Below are 18856 nucleotides of genomic sequence, written 5' to 3' on the forward strand. Positions count from 1 at the left end.
GATTGTTTATTTTATATGTACCGCCTGGTATGGGTCATGGTGCCCAGATATTTGGTCAAGCCTAGTTCTGGATGTTTCTGTGAAGGTGTTTTTTGGATGAGGTTAACATTTATTTATTTATGTTGTTTTTGAGTCAGGGTCTCAATAGGTAGTTCAGGCTGGCCTCGAACTCACTGTGTAGCCCAGTCTGCCTCAGCCTCCCAAGTACTGGGATTATAGGCATGCACCACCACGCTCGCCAAGATTAATATTTAAATGGGTGGACTTGAGTAAAGCAGATTCCCTGCCTTCTCTAATGTGGGTGGCCCTGAACCCATCAGTTGAAGGCCTTGGGACAAAGACTGACCACCACCAGCCCCCCCTCCCCAGCAAGGAGTTCTGCCAGCAGCCTGCCTTTGGGCTCCTCTCAGTTTCCCAGACTCTGCCTGCCAGCCTCCCCATCAGTTTGGACTCACCAGGCCTCCACAATCATGTGAACCAATTCCTAAAATAAACCTCCCTTTCTCTGTGTATGTGTACATCATGTCGGCTGTTTCTCTGGAGAGCCCTGACTAGTGCGTACCTCATCTGGTAATAGTGAAGACTGGATCAGTTGTTCTGTGAGCAAGCTTAGACACTGCCCGAAATTTACAGGGTTCCCTTGAAGTACTGGGTATGATTTAATGAGCATCTACTGTGCGCTTATTAAATGTCTGTACCTGTTTCCTTACTTGCTCACCGGAGCCACATTGCATGGTGGGTAATGGGAGTCCTATTTATAAATGAAAACCTGGGGCTGAGGGGAGGTGGCAGATGACTTCCCACAGTCCTGGACAAAGTCCGGAATTAAGTGCATGTTTAGGGCTCTGCCTGCCAGCTTGCTCAGCCAGGGACATTTGCACAGAGAAAACAGATGCTATCCCTGGCCCTCACCTCTCACAGCTTAGCCCCAAAGCCTCAGCTCCTCCTTGAGAGTCCCTTCCTGACACGGAGGCCCAGCCTCCTGAGTAGCCCTGCTACAGGCTGTCACTACACCCAGCTCAAGTTTAGAACAACGTCTTTCTTCTTTAACAACTACTTCTCTTCTTCCTCCTCCTCCCCCTCCCCCTCCCCCTCCCAGTTATCAGGGATTGAACCCAGGCCCTTCGTACTGAACTACATCTCCAGCCCTTCTTATTTTGACACAGGGCCTTGTGAAGTCTACTAAATTCCTCAGGCTGGCCTTGAACTTGTGATCCTCCTAGCTCAGCCTCCCAAAGTGCTGGGATTACAGACTTGAGCCACCATACCCAGGGCTTGGGCAGGGCCAACTCAACAGAGCAGAGTTCTTAGGCAGCTTACATCCTCATGGAAGAGGCAGGACCACTGACCTTGAACATGAGGCAGTGCAGCCTCTTGTTTCTCTGCTGTGCTTCCCTCCACCCAGCCTTCTCTTCTCAGCATCCATCTGCTCCTCAAGCCCAACATCTATACGTCATTCTTGACTGGAACCTTCCAACTTGGCCTCCAGCCTCCACCATCACACCTGTGAGAAGCCCTTTGGTCTCCCGGAGACCCCTGCTTCCTGCCTGGTGTCTGGGCTTCCACCCTGACTGCCATTCTCCACACCACCGCTAGGGGCGCTCTTGAGGCAAGACCAAACCGAGAGGTTTCAGTTCCCCAGGGACTCCCTGTTCCCGACACACCCTTATTCTGGCTCACAGAGCTGTGTGGGCCTTGCTGACCTGCACTGTATCGCTGCGCTGCCCTGCCCCGGCCCTAACACACTCCCAGCTAGCACATTCCTCGAGGCCCCAAGGTCACCCTCTGTTCCTTAGCCCCGTCAAGCGTGTTCCTCCCTGCGCACTTGGTACTTGCCGTTCTTTCTTCCCAGAATGCTCTTCAGCTTTTCACTTGCCTGCCTCCGATTTCGGCTTGTCACCTTCTCAGAGAAGCCAGCCCAACCCGCCACTGTCCGGCTGCCCTCTCCAGTCAGCCGCTTTGCCCTGTACATCACTGGCTGCCCCTGGTTACCTTGTGTGTCCCTGCTTGTGTCTGTCTTCTGCCACCAAGAGAGCAGGGGGCTTGGCTCAGGGTGTGCACCGGGCGGGAGGACGCAAGAATGTGTGGCCGCCTGCATGAACCCGCGGCGGCAGGACAGGGAGGTCCCTCGACCCAAGCTGGGAGATACTGGAAAGGAAAGAGGAGGAACTGTTCTGGTTTGGGGGCCGCGAGCTAGGGGCCTGGGTACTCCGGAGCGAGCACGTCCAGACGTAGTGAGCAGGAGTACGTGTAGCGTATTTGCATCGCAGATCCGACCCGACCTCGGCACCAGCTGTGTGCTGGTCCTGGGCAGGCGCCCCTCTGCCCTGGAGGAGCGTGCAGTCTGCCCGGGGATGAACTGTACAAACGAGATGGTCCCGCTAGGAGGAGGTAACCAGAGGGACGTGGTCACCGGCCAGCGGGGTGACGGCATGATGGCTCCTTGTGCCCAGGAAGAGGACAGGGCAGGGTGGGTCGGAGGGAGTGATGACGCAGCACAGACTGTGGAGGGCCTTGCGGCCACTTGAGGGATTCTGACTTTCCCAGAATAAAAGAGAAGCCAGTAAGGGTCCTGCGTAGAGGACAAAATGATCTGCCTGATCAGCGAGTGAGTGGTTTTTGCGGCTGGTGAATGGAGATGAGCAGGGAGGAGAGGTGGGAGACGACTGGGCTTCAGCAGCCGTGGAGGGGAGACTGGCAGTGTTGGGTGGATGGTGCTGACTGCGTGTGGCCTCAAGGGGGAGCTCCTGGGCCGTCTTCCTCTTGCCAGTCGCTTGGTCTCGGACAGCTCCGTGGCCTTGTTGCTCAGTTACCTTGCCTGTTCTTTTGTCCGCAGGGTTCAGTAGGGCAGTGGTGGTGAACCTATGGCACACGTGCCCCAGCGCGCTGTTTATTATCATTGACAGCTCTAAAAGGTTCGCCATCACTGAGCTAGAGGGACAGAATCAGCAGGAGGCAGGTGAAGAGTTATTAAGGTACAGGCTTGCCCAGTTGCAGGCAGTGCCAGGCAGGCTGAACTCCAGGGACCCTCAGGCCTGCCCGTGAGGCCTGTCAGCTCACTGGCGCAGGCCCCCAGGGGGGTAGGAGTAAGGTAAGGCCTTTAATCACAACCACAGCAGCCCCTTCCCAGCAACACCTGGACAAGGACAACTGGGAACTGTGTCCAGCCAGCTGGCCAATCATGCTGAGCATCACACGGAAGGTACCCCAGACCCAGGCCTTCAGCAACCATGGCTAGCTGGGGATCCCCCTCCGAGGGGGACGGTGGCGCCTGTGACGAGCTGGCGGGTCCTCGCAGCACTCTGGAGCCACCTGAGCAGCTCTGAGATCACCACTAGGTGGCGGAGGCAGCCACAGACCCTGTGGCCGGCAGAGGGCCAGGAGCCTGTGCAGAGGTCCAGCTCGTTTAAATGCAAATGCAGTTGCTCCATCGTGTTGCACGTTTGTCCTCTTAGGTGAGTGTGGATGTGCCTGTGAAGCTCTGTTTACTTTATCCTCATCTCCGGGATCAGGAACCAGTACTCTGGGTCGGCGCTGAGGTGGCCCCATAGCATGGCGGAGCCGTGTGCCTTGGGGTTGAGTTTGGGTTTTGGCATCAGACAAACCAGGCGGGGTTTGAACCCAGCTGGCATGGATGGGCTTCGTTACAGTTCTGTGTGCTGTGGATTATGGAAGGAGGGGAGAAGCTGGCCTTACCTTTGACTCTCGAGTACAAAGATGATTGAGACATTCATTTCTGTTCTGGGAGCCCCAAAGGAGACAGCAACTGGACGCAGCCACTGCTGAGTGTTCTGTTAAGAGCACCCATGCTGGAGCCAGACTGCTTCGTTTCAGGTCCCAGCCATGCCAGCTGTGTGGTCCTGACCAAGTCTTTAGCTTCCCTTGGCCTCAGTTTCTTTATCTGTAAAGTGGGAGGATGACAGCCCTTCATCGGTCATTGGAGGATTGAAGGACGTGAGGTGCCTGGCCCGGGGAATAGGCAGGATTCTGTGGTTTTTTCTGTGACTGGGAGGTGGCAGGGAGGTGTCCTCTCTCCAGGGGGTAGAGCGCTGGCTTCAGCTCCTGCCCCCTCTCGGATTGCCTCACCCAGGAAAGGCACAACATCGGCTGGTTGCCAGGAAGCCTTACAATGGCCGCGTGGCTGGGCTTGACCCCATATTATGGACCAGGAAAGGGAGGTTAAGGAACTTCCCCAAGGTCCGCCAGCCAGGCAGACACAGGATCAGATCCGGGGTGTCAGAGCCAAACTCCGTTTCCCCTGAAGTCTGATGCCTTCGGAACCAGGGCCCAAAGGGCCTGCTGGTGTCTGGGACTGAGGCTGTGGAATCCTGTAGGACTGTCCCTGTCCCCCGGCACCCCCCAGAGGCTCCTAGGAGCCAGCTGGTCACAGGGAATGCCTAACCGAGTGAAGGGTCTCTGCAGGCAGTGACTAATACCCCCTTAATCCCTCTTTTTATGAGGTTGGCTTTCAGTAGTGTGTTTGCTTAAAGCAAGACCTGCCCACATGTACAGGCTACTATCTGGAAAAGCCAGTTCCGCTCTCTGCCTTTACAGATGAAGCAACCAGGAGAGGAGCTGTGGCCTCTCCTTGTCCAGTGGGAGGCAGGGCAGAAGCTGGCCTCCTGCTGCCCTCACCCCGTCCTGGAAGCGGCAGCGGGATGAGGAGAGGAAGCAGAACGAGCAGGGCTCTGAGCTCTCTACCTGGAATGAGCACCAGCCTGCCCTGCTCACAAGAGGATGGGCAGGGACAGTGGCCTTCTCCTATTCCCTTGTCTTGTTACTTTTCTCTAGTTAGTGAGATGAAATACCTGACAAAAGGGGAAAAGATTTATTTAGCTCACAGTGTGTGCAGGTTTCAATCCATAATCAGCTGGCTCCAGGGCAGGGTGGCATAGGGGCAACAGCTCATGGCCATGGAAGACAGCAAAACCAACAAAGGGGCCTTGAAGCATCTTCCTGGCCCTTTATATTATGCAGACTACTTAGGGTGGTAACAGTCCCGCCCTTCATCCTGGTGCCCCTGAGCCTAGCATCGCACCATGAATCACTTCCAGATCCAGCTACCTCTGAGAAAGCATGAGGCTTTGGGGGAACGTCTAGACACACGCCATGGCACGCCCCCTCGGAGTCAGGGGTCCAGGAGGCTTTCCCATCTTTCCCTTTCCTTTCCTACGGCCCACGCTGCTTCATAAACACGGCCCGGGTCTTCCTGGAGCCTCCTATGGCCTGTCCCCCGAGTGGGTGTGTCCTATAGAGGTATCCGATTCTGCCACATCCCAGCTGGGTATGGATTAAACAGTTGTCATTTTCAAGGCTCCGGATCACCCCAGCAGTGTGACACCATCTACTTGGGAACAAAAGGAGGCTGGGTGCCTGGCAGCTCTGGCCAGCCCATGTGGCAGGCACGCCATAGAGAGAGGCCTGCTGCTCACGCGTGTTGGGGTGACCCGGTGGAGGCGGTTAGGCTAGCTGGTACCATCAGTGCTGTCTGCCTCCTCTTTTCTGTAACCCAGCTCTCCTGCTGGGCAAGGGGGAAGTTTGGCCGGAAGGAAATAGGGTGGCCAAAGGCCTGGAGGCAGCTGTAAAATCCTGAGCCTGCTTGTGGAAATGAAGAGCCCAGGCCCCACCAGACCGCAGATCTGTCAGCATCTCTGGGGTGACACCCCATCTTCTGCATTCTTGACAGCCCCCCAGCCCTGGGGTTCTGAAATCAAGCCAGGGTTGCGTTCTGGGTGAGGATGAACGTTCACATTCAGGGTCGACCAGCAGGGAGGTGCCTGGAAGTGGAGTGCTGAGGTGGTCGTGACTGGATGGGGCTGTCTTTGAAAATGCTTTCATTTGTCCCTGACTCTGGGTTGGGCTGCAGAAGCAGGGGTGGGGGACCTGTCCCTGAATGCCAGCCCAGCATTTGGGGCCTTGGAGAATGACCATCTAAGGGGCCTTGGATTGTCTCCCTTTGAAAGTTCCCCAGGTTTTGTTCCTAGGGAGAAGGAGACCGCCCAGGTTGTGGTCCAGCAAAGAAATGCTCCCAGTGCAGCCCTCATCCAGAAAGCAGCGTGTCCCTCCCTCAGCTTCCTGGCTTATAGACATGTGCCAGCGGGGCCCACAGTTCCAGTAATGACGAAGTCAACAGAAAAACAAAGACTGGGGGAAGCACGCATTACTTATCGTCTTGGCCCCTTTTTCTGATCTAAATTTACTTTGTTTAGAAACAGAAATGTGGCATGTGTCACTGAGTTGGCCCATGGCCTTTTTTAATAATTGGTCATTTTTTAAATGTGAAGGCCAAAAGAATTTTTCCAAAGTTTCAGGAAAACTTAGAAGATTGCAGGAAAAACAGGGCTCTTCCCTGATTCTCTTTGCTTTGCCCCCGGTCTTGTTGCCACAGGTGACCCCAGCAGCTGGCGAGAAGATGGATCTAGTCCATGTTAGAGCCAGAGTCTTCCCGAGAGGTGGGGTCACGTCAGGAGTCCCTTCCCAGCCCTGTGCTCAGCACCAAGAGCTGACGCCTGGTCACGTCCCTCCCTTGACACTGCTCTGGATTGCAGGTGCAGGTCTTAGAAGCCCCCTCAGTCTTGGGGGACTGCTGTCCCTGTCACCCAGGCGTCCCCAGTTCAGCTCTGGACCACCCTAGGCTCCCGGCTGTTGGCCCAGGGTTGGGGTGGGTGCATAAGCTCTCTTGCAGAAGGGTGAGGTCATTGTACTGCAGTGATGAGAGCCCAGTGACAGGTGCCAAGCTAAACTGTCTCTGCAGGTTGGCAGCAGCCCCAGGGAGACCTTGTTCAACAAGCCTTCAGATCTGTCGGGGGGACACGGTCTCCTAGGGGCTTCTCGTTATTCATTTGCTTCTGACACAGGGTTCTGATGGAGAGACCACCCTGCCCCATCCTCCTCCCGACTTGGGCTGCTCCCTCTGCTCCAGGCCAGGCCGGTGGACAGCAGTGGTACCCTGTGCTGGTGGGCAGGGAGGGCACCCTTGAAGGCCAAATGGATGGGAAGTGAGTTTGCGGATAGATGCTGGTGCCACACCTTGGCATGACTGGCTCTGGCCGTGGCTGCCTTGTGGATTTGTCTGAGAACATCTGAGTAGCTCCTGGGTTCCAGGCCTCAGGATTGAGCCCCAGTGATACCCGGAGGGACAGGAGGAGGTCTCTGTCCTCCCAGGACTCCCAGTGAGGTGGGAAGGTCACCACCCGGTCAACACAGTGTCACAAGGACTACAGGGGTGGGGTGGAGTGACCCGGGGTCTCCCAGTGAGGCACACAGACCTTGGGGAAGCTGGAGGCCTCCCACAGCTAGTTCATTGGGGGCCGCCAGTGAGCCAGCAGGCAGAGTGCACAGGACCTGGGCAGTCAGGGCGCCAGCTGTCCCCACGTCCCATGTCCTGACCTGGGCACCCAGACCTTCCCCATACTGGTGCCCGCAGTGTGGTGCGGTTTCCTGGACGCTGTACCGAGCCTGCTGGCTCAGCACAATCCTTCACCTGGGGGAGAGAGCTTGCCCCAGGGCACCTCTCACCTCCTCCTTCCAGGACGGAGTCTCCATCCGCTGGAAGGCCAGTGGTTGATGTTGGGGTAGGACCGGCAGGACAGACATCCCAGGGGAAGACCAGCGGCGCCGGAGGAGCGGAGGAGCGGCCGCATCTTCCCATGCTTGCCCCTGCGCAGTAAGCCCTGGTGGGTGCAGCCTCTCCGGGCCCCGCCCCCGAGGGACACTCGCCTTAGAAGGGCCTCTGTCCTGTGCCAGAGGGCTAAGTCCATCCTCCCGCTCGCGCGCTCCTGACCCTCCCTGTCCTCCAGGCCCTCAGCTACCACTGTCTGGGCATTGCGGTCACGAGAGAGCCAGATGTGGGGATTTCCCGAGCGGCGATGTGTGTGCACATTCACAGCCTGTGTACGTGGCACCTGAGAGCTCAGGGGATGTGCAGGCCCACGCAGAGCAGGGGAGGGAGAGGCCCAGAGCTCCGGCACACTCGGTGGGGGCCAGAGCTGAGCCTGCTCCTGCCAGACTGTAGATAAACGAGTTGTCCCTGCACAGACCCCCACTTCCTGCCACATCCATCTTGCCACGAGGCCAGATCGGGTATGGTGAATAGCAGTAATTATTATTTTGAGACAAAGTCCTGCTGTGTAGCCCTGGCTGGCCTCAAACTCGCCATGGAGCTCAGGCTGGCCTTGAAGTTGCTGTCATCCTGCCTCGGCCTCCTGAGTGCGGAGATCATAGATGCGCCGCCGCGCTTGGCTGTGGTTTTAGATAATTTTTTAAAAATCCCTTTGAAATACGTACTTTGAAGCAGCTGCTCTAAGCCAGAAGCCTTTCCAGGGTGTTCTACCAGCTTCGGGTCTACCACGAACCACTGTGCCCACCACAGCAAGGCCGGTTGGGCTCAGGAGGTGAGGGCTGGGCCAGACGGAGCAGCCGCGGGTGCCCCAGGGCTCCTGAGTGGGGGGCTCGGCCCAGCCCCATGTCTCCATGAGACCCACAGGACTGAGAGCAGCGTGCTGGGCCTCCTGGCAGCCGCCGGGGGTTAACCGGGCTCCTGCTGTGTTCTAGGCGTGCTGGCAGTGTCTACAGGTTAAGACATGAAGGAACTTTAATGGAGAGGCTCAGCACCTGTCTCTTAAGCACCTGCTGTGTGCCAGGGCTCAGTCCTGGGCAGGCATTCTGGGCCCAGTTTAATGCAGGGCAGGATGAGGGAGGTGGGAGAGCCTAGAAGCCAGTGTCCTCAACCCCAGCTCAGGGTGAGCTCCCCTGCTGGCCTGGGCCCGTGCACACAACTCTCCCGCCCGATGGCAGTGTCCGGCCAGGAGTCGCCCCGAGTGCCCTGCTGGGTCTGGGCGGCCCTGGGGAAGAAGGACAGACTTTAGTAGCAGTGCCAGGAGGCGGCCAGAGGAGCCAGGTCCCCCCCAAGCTGACAGGGCTCAGGAGATGGGAACATCTGGGAAGGCAACTGTGCCCTCCCTGGTGCTCCAGGACCCTGGGGGGAGTCGGGTGGTCCAAAGCAGGCCCACTGTGCTCGAGGCTGGGGGTCCCTGCAGAGCTGGTGGCTGCTTCGTGCCCCTGACTCTGTCGCCCACCCACTCCCTCTCTCTCCAGGACCTTGTGGGGGCCGGGAGAGGAGGGCCCCAGCTGCAGACTTCCTCCCACCTTGCTGGCCCGTCCTGCTCTCTGTGAACTCGCACAGACAGCCAGCCGGGGCTCTGAGAGAGCCGGTGGGTGGAGGAATGGGAGCGGGTTTCCCAGTAAGTAGAGGACCACCAAGGCAGACAGCCGGGGAGGGTGGCTGGGATCCCGGAACTCTGCAGAGCTGAACTCTGACTGCACATGAATGCCCGGAGAGGTGAGACTCTGGGGACTGAGAGGCCGCCCGGCCAGGCAGCAGCTGCTGGGAGCAGTGCCCAGCACCCCTTGACCCAGAGCCCTGCTGCACCCCTGCCAGGCAGCCCCACCCCTGTGTTGCCCATCCCCACCTGAGCTGGGAGGTTCCGGACTGCTCAGCTCAGAGGCTGCCCCAGGGCTAGGCCAGGCGCGTTCCTGCCCTGGGTGGGGCTGCCCCTCAGTTGCACCGGCTTCTGGGAAGCCAGCACGAGGAAGGGAGGCAGGCCCTTTCTTGCCAAATGCAACCCAGGCAGGGATGTGTCTGCGGGTACAGACAGAAGCAGGCAGCAGTGAGTAAGGCCTTGGCCAGAGCCTGGGAGGACCCAGGACATGGTGTCTCACCCTCTGTGAGCCACCCCTCTTCCTGGTTTGTAAACACAGATTGTTGTAAGGATTTAGTAAGATGACACCCATAGTGTGTAGCACCACACCTCGAACCAGGGCCGTTTGTCTGGGCATTGCTGCAACACCAGAGGGGTAGCAGAGGAGGAAGACCCTGGACACATTCATTCAGGGTTTGCTTTTCGTCTTTCAGGAGACACTCATCCCAATGCAGCCCTACTAAGTTTCTCCTTAAGTATGGTACTTGTATTTATCTAGCTCTGAAGTCTGTGACCCAGAGCCCTCCGGCCTTGGGCATAATAACCAGCTAAGTAATTTACCAGGCCCAATGCAAAAGGAAAACACAGGGCCTCTTGTTCATAAATTACGAATGACCTCAACCCCGTGACAGAGAGCAGTACAGTGGCCCCAAGGCCCTGCTAGGCATGGGGGCTTGGTGAAGCCTGCTCGCCCTCCAAGTCAGGGGCAGGGTGACGTCCCTACGCTGCCCATGGTTTTAATCCCTTTTTTTTCTTGTATAACAGGATGTCTGAGCCTGAGTAATTTATAAAGAAAAAAGGTTTATTTATTTAGCAGCACTGGGGATTGAGTCCGGGCTCTCATGCATGTTAAGCAAGTACTCTACCCAGAGCTACATTCCGAGGCCTAGCCAAAGTTTTATTTTGAGATAGGGCCTTACTAAGTAGCCCAGGCTGGCCTTGAGCTATAATCCCCCTGCCTCAGCCTCCCGATAGCTGGGATTACAGGTGTGTCCGGTGGAGCCTGACAAGAGGTATATTTTAGTTCATGGTTCTGGAGCTCAGTCCAGGATGCGGCAGCCTCGCGTCGGAATGATGGGGCAAGTGGGCATGTGGGGTGGGGAGAAAGAAGGCCAGGCCCCCGAAGTAGCAGACCCACTCCTGGGAGGAAGCGCCACCCAGAGGCAGTGAGAGGCCACAGCACCCGGCAGACAACTGTGCCCGCCTGGGGAGCTCCCACTGACCTCGTGCTGAAACTGCTGCTGCTCTTCCTTCTTGGCAAGTGGATCCTGGTGTGCCTTTCCCCGTGATACGCTGCTTCTGCGAGTTGCCAGCCAGGGGGAATGGCTGTGCCAAGCACCGGGGTATCAGGGGAAGGGACCCCATGCCACGGGCCCCTTCTCCCATAACCCGTGGCTTCTTCCAGAGCAGTCACCCGTTCCCCTTCTGTCCGCGCAGGCTGGCTCCTTGCACAGGCAGTGGGTCTCCGAGCCCATTTCTGGGCATGGGAGAGGGCACACAAGGAGCAGCTCTGTCCCTCCCTCGAGTCTCTCCTCGTGGTGCCAACCAAGCCTTCACCTCTTTGGAGGCGGTTTCCAGACATTCAGCCTACTTCGAGTGGTTTTCCCTGGAAAAGCCACCTTTCCTCTGGAAAGATCCACTTTGGCTGTCGTGCACTTGTGTGACGGAGACCAGCAGGTTTCTGCTAGAAAGTCTAGGACATTAAACAGCTGCTAGGAGACCAGTGGCCCAAGTGTTTGGCTTTGCAGATGTGAGCAGTGAGGGCCAGAGGAGTTAAGCCACTGGCCTGAGGCCACACAGGTAGTTACCAGCAAGCAAGACCCTGGGAACGGGTTCCAGGTCTGACACCCCTGCTCTGCAGGCCCCTTGGTTCTTTGTCACTAGAGGAGAGGAAGGAAGCGTCCGGAGTAAGGGCAGGGTCCGCACAGCTGTTCCGTAGCCACGCCTGCCTGCCTCACCTCTCCACCCCACCACCCCATCTCCACATCCCTCCAGCCCTCAGGCAGCAGCCTTGTCTGCCTCCCAGCCAGGGGTGTGGGTGAAGGGTGCTTCCCACACCAGGCGGGCAAGGCACAAGGCGTGCTCTGGTGGGCTGAAGACGCCCCTCCAGAGCAGAAGTTTTGGGTGATAACAGTGGAATTGGATTAATTCTGCACATCCAGGGACTGAGAAACCGTGTTTTAGAAAGACTTTTTAGGGCTGGGGATTTAGCTCAGTGGTTTCACCGCCTGCTGCGCAATCGCAAAGGGATAGGGAAGGGGCGGCCTGCTGATGGGAGGTGAAAGGGACAGGCATGAGCCCAGGTCGTCTGCCCGCCACTCCTGTCCAGCCCACCACGTGTTTCTGTTAATAAAGTTTTATTGGGACACGGCCCACTGATGCTTTTCATGTTGTCTGTGGCTGGTTTTACACTGCAGCAGAGGAGTTGGGCGGTCTCCACAGAGGCCCCCAGAGCCCAAGAGACTTACTCTCCTGCTACTTACAGACCTCTGTCCTAGCAGAACCGGTCTTCCTGGGCTTTCGAGGCCCAGGCAGATGCCTACCATTGGCTCGCTGAAAAAGTTTGCCTTCCCAAACATTTCCGAGGAAGAACCCCAGAAGGAAGGTGTACAGACGTGAAAGCCCTGTGGGTGGAGAGAAACAGGCTGACCTCCTAGTGGGGTCAGGGTGGGCTAGCCGTGCAGGGCCAGGTGGTGTTGGGTGGTCCAGACACTTGCCTCCCGGGGTGTAGCTAGGCCTTGCTAGGAGAGCAGCCCACTCAGCCACGTCTCGGGTGCTGTGGGAGGAAGTTGGAAGCTAGATGTGGGCACCAGGCAGGAAAGCCTCCCATTTTGAAATCAGGCCTCGGTTGGCCACAGGAGCTTAAGGACTGGAGGTCCTTCCTCAGCACCAGCCTGGTCCCTGGGCCAGCACCGCCCCTCTTCTCCCAGGGGCTTCTGACCTGAGGCCTGGTGAGGTGAGAGCAGGCACCTCAGCACCTGGAGACCAGCTCTGCTTGTCCCTCTTCCCCCGGGGGCACAGCCTAGATCAGAGCCCAGGCAGTCACCTGCAGAGGCCTCTCTGACCCTCTCCCCAGAGCCCCACTGTGGGTGTGCAGTGAGATCTGGTGGGGCCAGCTCCCTGGTTCTCCATGGGAGTCAGCTGCAGATGGAAGGAGGCTTGCTGAGCGAGGGAGAGCGGAGGGTGCCTTAAATGGTGACAGCGAAGTTTTATTGCCTCAAGTCTGCGTCCCCGTCCCCGTAAGATATGGATACTCTACTAGCTGTGCAGCCTTCGGCAAGCTTCTTAACCTCTCGGCTTCAGCTTCAAGTGGGAGGAACCCTAATACTTAGCATTGTAGGTTGGTTGTGAAAAGGAAGAGTTACTCCATGTAAGAGCTAGGTGTGAAGCTCGGGAGATGAGATGATAAATGCTGCGAGAAGGCCCGACGGCCCTCCTGGGCAGCGCTGGGTGGGCAGTGCAAAGGCTTGTCTCTCGGGCTCGCATCCCAGCATGTCCTATAGCTGTCCCACTGCAGCCAGTGCTGCGCCCCTTGGAGATGACGAACAGCCCCACAGGTGAGGGGTCTGAGCCCAGGGCTGGACACCTCTGCCGAGCCTGATCACTAGCAGTGCCCCTGGGCTGGGCGGGGACTTGGGCGCTCTGGGGTGCCCTTCCCCTCCTCTGGGCTGCCATCTCCCTTGGCCGGGCTGTGTAGCCGCTCGGATAAGACATCAGGCTTAGTGGACGTGGCACCCAGAGACGTGGCCTTCGGGGGCCAACCCTGGCAGCAGTGGTTCTGGGTCTGGGCTGCCGAGCCTGCTGTCCCCAGAGGACCCCACCCACATGGTCACAAACGAAGACACCACTACAGCCTGAGGGTCCGTTCCGGGAGGGGCCGAGCAGGATGCCCTGTGGTGAGTGGATTCCTGCTTGCCAACAGACACCTCATTATCCCTGCCTGGGCTCTAATCACTCAGTCCACGCCCGGCGGCCCCAGAGCCAGGAAACCCCTCCCCCCCGCCCCGCCCCACCCCGCCCCGCCTACACCAAGCCTGAGTACAGCCTAACGGTTCTCTCTCTGGTTCTCCTCCTGCTGCTGCCGGCTCTCTGGGGACTCGGAAGTGTGGCTCTCCAGCTGGGCTGAGTCTCCCAGGAAGGACGCGACAGGTACTACCTGGCGAGCATGTGTGTGCATGTGTGTGAGCATGGGTCCCAGCACACTTCGGAGCCTGCGCCACGCTGCTTTCTGCATGCTTCCCGGGGACGAGTGGCAGCTGTCGACAGCCACTGGGCACTCTGCCTGCCCGGAGAGCCCTTCAGCTCTCAGACCCAGCCTGGGCGCCCTGGGCCGTGCCGAGGACATCACGCAGCTGGGTGTGTGGCTTTGGGGCCCAGCTCTACCACATCCTGGCAAGTGTGCAATCCCTGAGGTCGAGAGCTAGCTGGGCCCTGGTTCAGGGCAGGCGGCAGGCGGCATGGCTGCTGCCCTCGGTGCTGTCTCGGGCCGTCCTGGTGAGAATGGGCTGGCCAACCAGGGATGCGTGGCACACTTCAGCTGCGCTGAGGCCGAGCTGAGGGCCGGGTCACGGAGCCTGGTTTCCAGAGATCCACTGGCAGCTGGGGATTCTGGGGGGCGGGGCCGCCCCGGGCAGAGGGAGGTCACAGCCCCGGTGACCAGCAGTCCGGAGCTCGGAGCTGCCTCCAACCTGGCTTGGGCCTGCCTGGCCAGCATGGCCCTCGGGCTCAGGCCCTGGCCATGCCTGGGCAGAGCTGAGCCCACTCAAGGCCTTGCCTTCAGCCTTTGGTCTTCCTGGACCCAGAGGGCAGGGTTTCCAGCGCTGCAGGGAGTTGGGGGATTTCCAGGCTGGTCTTCTAGGGGCTCCTTCATTTCTGAGAGCAGAAATCTAGGCTAGGAATTTGGGGAGCAGGGCAGAGGGGTCGAGGGTCACGTGGGCCGGCCCCTTCAGGAGTTAGACTCACCCCATCCTGCCACAGCTGTTGGCAGGGGACGGGAGCCGAGTCCCGGGAGAGGGGCCAGGAGGAGAGAGGCAGCTGGGGGAGGGCCCCGTTCCCGTGCAGCCCCCTCCTGGTGTTCCCTTGGTGAGGGCCTGGGCCTGAGCTAATCACTGGGCGCCTGTCCCTTTTTCCCCTCCACGCACGCCAGGCTGCTGGAGCCCACTTGGCCCACAGTCATGCATTTTATTCCCCCAACGTATAGCGGAGGGGCCAGGAGGGACCAGCTGTGAGGGGTTGGAGGGGCCTTGGTGCAGTGCCCTGGCCCGGGAGGGTGGTGGGAGCCTGGGGCAGAGACTGCCATGGTGCCAGGGGTCTGCTGAGGGGGAGCCCAGAGGCCCCAGGGAGTCCGTCAGGCCCCACGGGGAAGGACCCAGCTGGACCTGGGAGCCGGGCAAGTCACCAGGACTCTCTGGGCCGGAATGTTGAAGAATTCCATGAGACAGGAAACTCAGAGGGGACAGGCTGACAGCAGACATCTGGCAGATAGGAGTCCTGGGGTGCTCAGCTGACACCCCAGAGTGGCCCCCGGGTGATCTGGCTCTCCCCTGGCAGTGCCCGCTGCCTGCCAGAGGGGCCTGGGAGAGGTAAGGCCACAGCCTGGGTCTCCTTTCCCAGCCTGTGGCCCTTACCCTGAGCTGCCCTGCTGCTGAGCCCTTGGGAACCAAGGCTTCTCCAGCTCCTCCTGAGCCTGCCATTCCCTCTGCTTTATAAACAGCTGTCTTTGTGGGCCTTAAGCCCAGCTGCTTCCCTCCATGCTGAGAACAGCACCACAAGGTGCTCTCACTGTTTACACGAGGACACCGAAGCTCAGAGAGGCTGCGTCCTCCCCAGGACCACAGAACGAGTGTAGGAGAAGTGGGACTGACCGAGACCCGAGGACTCTGAGCACCTGCGATGTGAGTCTCAGAGATGATTGTGTCCTGTGTCCAGTCCGTGGCCCCAGTCCTGGGGCATCAGCTCTCACCAGGCTGGCTTGGGGCTGTGACCAACAGAAGGTCCAGGAGACAGCGAGCGGGCTGGAGCCATGCGGAGCAAGCCTCCTGCAGGGGAGCAGCTCTGGGGTGGAGTTGGGAGCGACACTCGACTGGAAGGCTTCCTAGGCAGGGGGCAGCGGCCCCAGCGAAGGCTTAGAAAGAAAGAACGTGCCCAGAACAGTGTTGCTGGCCCATAGTAGGTGTTCCAACACCTGAGTGTGAATTAAATGCTGTATGGAATGGGGGGGGCCCTTCAGGAGCTCAGATTGCAAGATGACGGGCTTGAATTTGGCCTTTATTCTTTAGGCAACAGGGAGCCACAGAAGGTGTTGGAGCAAGGAACTGACTTGGCAAAGGCGTCGTTTAGCCATTTAAATTGGCAGCCAGGGTTGGGCAGGAGCCGGGGTTCCAGTCAGGTGGTGGCTGGAGCAGTGCAGGCATGAAGCACAGGCACGGTGGGTGGGGGTCCCAGGGCCCAGGGGCCCAGCTGTGGCTCTGCACTGAGCACAAAGGCCCACCCTGGCTGAGGCACACAAAGCCCCTGCTCCGGGGAGGCGCTCACTGTCTAGAGAGGTCTGCCCTCCTCCCTGCTCCTGCCAGACCCTGTCTGAGCGCAGGAGCCTCCTTCCACTGTCCCTCCCTCTGGCAGACTCCTCCACCCCCAGTTTTCCGGACCTTGGCAGGAAGGACCTAGGGCCGCCTCTGGGCTGACATCACCGCCCGCCAGCCGCCGGGCCTCCGGGCCTCCGGGCCTCCCGGCCTCCCAGTGGCTCCTCATCCGTATACCTGCTCCCAGCGCCTGCCCGGGGTCCAGGCTCCCCGAGAGGCAGGCACCAAGTGGGAGCCCGTGCACATGACGGGCAGGGAGGACAGCCAGGCGGACAGCGCGTGTTGGTGGAGTGACCGTCCCCAGCCTGTGGAGCAGCCCCCAGGGGCTGCAGCCTATCTGCACGCTGCCCATTGGAGGCTTTCTCTCTGCTGTCCCCCCCGCGTCCCACGGTGCCGGAGGCCCCCAGAGCGCTCAGGCCGATTTTCCAGGAAGGTAGGGCTGAGGGGCTGGAGTGTGGCGGGGGCCAGCCCTGCTGCCCAGCTGTCGGCTGCATTTCTGCCTGAAATACAATCCCAGCTCTGGACGGGCTGCCTGGCCGCATGTGTACGCCCATGTGGCACCCCTCAGCTAGGACGTGTTTCCCCAGGTCTCCAGAGGCCCTGCGGGGCTGCCGTGGAGGAATGCTGTCAGGGCAGTGGAGCCCTTTCCTTCCAAGGCGGGCTCCCACTGGGCTTTCCCCAAGTTCTGTGGCCGTCGCCCCTAGCTCTGGGGCAGATGGAGGACCCCAGGTCTAAGCAGTGCTTCTCACTCTGGCTACACACCAGGACCACAGGCGTGGGCCTTAGCCACTTGTGCCCGGGCCCTGGTCTGGGCCCCTGAACCTCTGAAGCCCAGGTGTCAGTGACTTATTTGCTTGGTTTGGTTTTAGACACAGGGTCTCCCTATATAGCCCTCCATGTGCAAAGTGGTCTTGGATTCGTGACCCTCCTGCCTCAGCCTCCTGAGTGCTGGGATTGCAGGCCTGCGTCACCAAGCCCAGCTGGCGTCCGTGCTTTTAAAAAGCTCAGGTGGTTCTGTGCCATCAAGTGAGTGATCATTGTGCGGGAAGAGCCGTGTGTCTGCGAACAGCTCAGACCCCAGTGAGTGGTCCTGGTTGTCTCCCTACCCTCTGGGGGATGGGGGTGAGTTCCTGCCTCTCGGAGCCTCTGATAGGTCCCTGAGATGGGAAGTGTGAGCTGAGAATGTGCCTGGCACAGAAGTCACACCCAGGCAGCCCTGTGGAGCCTGGAGACCCTCGGCCATTCCTAGAGCCCAGTGAGTGTGGTGAAGCCCCCAGTCTTCCAGGAGATTGGCAGGGGTGCAATTTCGTTTTGCTTTTGAGACAAGAGATCTTGCTGTGTTGCCCGGGCCTGTGTTGAACTCCTGGGCTTGAGTGATCCTCCTGCCTCAGCCTCCAAGTGCTGAGACTGCAGATGTGTCACTGTGCCTGCCTGGAAGACACATAGTTTAAGGGTACTGTGAGCTCCCTTTGGGCTGGGCATGCTCTGGAGAGACTTCCTGAAGGAGGTGACCCTTGGTCTCTGGCTTGTGGGTTCCCTTCTCCCCAGCAGGGCTGTGGCATCACAGGTGCTGGTGCGGTCGTGGTTGAAGCATGAGAAGCTCACGCAGCCGGTCACAGCCTCCAGTCATGGCCGGTGAGGCCACTGGGCCCCAGGCTGTCTGCCCTCCTGCCTGGTGTGTGCTAATGACTGGGGCCCCTGGTCCGGTGGCCGCGGGCCAGAGAAGGTGAATGCGCCTGGGGTCCTGGCGCCCTCCCCTGCTGCACCCCAGCTTTGCCCCCAGCTCCTGAAGCTGCTGGGAAGGGTGGCAGAGACTGCTGGAGCATCACCCCCACTGCAGCACTCAGGGCAGAGGGAGGCTGGGTGGGCTGTGCAGGGAGAGGCGGCCGCAGGCCGGCGCAGGCTTCTGTGGAGTCGAGGCTGGGCCTGGCCTTCGGGAGCCAGCGGGGCAGGAATGGAGCCTGGAGCCGGGCTGGCCAGTGCTGGCCTGGGACTTTCTTCTTGAGTTTCAAGTAAACAGCCTGGGCCTCCTCCCTCCCCTGCCTCCACCTCCTGCTCCTCATTTGGCGGGCGGCGGTCTCATGTGTTTCTATTTAAGGGTTGTGAGTAAACCCCAGCGATTGGCGGCCTCAAACCCTCGCCGCCTCAGCAGGCAGGCTGTGGAGAAGCCTGTCCCTCTCCCGCCCCGAAGGGAGCAAGGCTGCCTTTCTCTCCGGCTTCCCGGCTCTGGTGGAGGCAGGGGCCTGCTCCCGGCCGCCTCCCTCTCCTCCTCTTCTCTTCTGCACTGCCCAGCCCTCACGGCCGCCCGCCTGCCGGCCCACTCACCGGCCCCCAGCCTAGCCCAGGGCTCCCCCATGCCCATGCTGGGCGGTGACTGACGAGGCAGCCGAAGGCTCCCAGTTTCCTTGGCCGCCTCTGCCTCTCTCCTCCCCCTGCTCCCCATGTGCCCCGGTCCCCGCTGTGCAGCGGGCCGGTGTGGGGCCTCGCTATATGGCCTGTCCCTGGGGCCCGGTGAGCCGCGAGCCCTGGCTGCGGGCTGTGCCTCCGAGCAGTGCTGGCGACCGGGCAGCCTCCCCCAAGGCCGATGGACAGAGGGCGCCCTGGCCGCGGGGCCATGGCCGGCCGCTGGCTCACCGCGTGCTTTCTGCCCTCGCCAGGTGCCGACACCAGCGCCGAGCCCATGATCCTGGAACAGTACGTGGTGGTGTCCAACTATAAGAAGCAGGAGAACTCGGAGCTGAGCCTCCAGGCCGGGGAGGTGGTGGATGTCATCGAGAAGAACGAGAGCGGTGAGTG

General features: G+C 59.7%; 1 protein-coding gene across 5 annotated transcripts in view; it reads left to right on the forward strand.

The window, feature by feature from the left end:
- Window positions 1–18856, forward strand: part of Sh3pxd2a (SH3 and PX domains 2A) — a 193779-nt gene that overhangs the window by 124098 nt on the left and 50825 nt on the right. For 2 of the 5 annotated variants that reach the window (XM_021245689.2, XM_021245687.2), the window contains exons 7-8: window positions 13584–13628; window positions 18718–18849. In XM_021245689.2, coding sequence (XP_021101348.2) covers window positions 13584–13628; window positions 18718–18849 — 177 coding nt within the window. Of the gene's footprint in view, window positions 1–13583; window positions 13629–15423; window positions 16494–18717; window positions 18850–18856 lie in introns of those variants that run through there. The other 3 variants (XM_021245688.2, XM_087185847.1, XM_021245692.2) reach the window with 2 other exon arrangements.

This window comes from Heterocephalus glaber, unplaced genomic scaffold, assembly GCF_053883595.1.
Source record: "Heterocephalus glaber isolate CG9 unplaced genomic scaffold, H.glaber_assembly_v1.0 deba00001498, whole genome shotgun sequence".
Lineage (NCBI taxonomy): Eukaryota > Metazoa > Chordata > Mammalia > Rodentia > Bathyergidae > Heterocephalus > Heterocephalus glaber.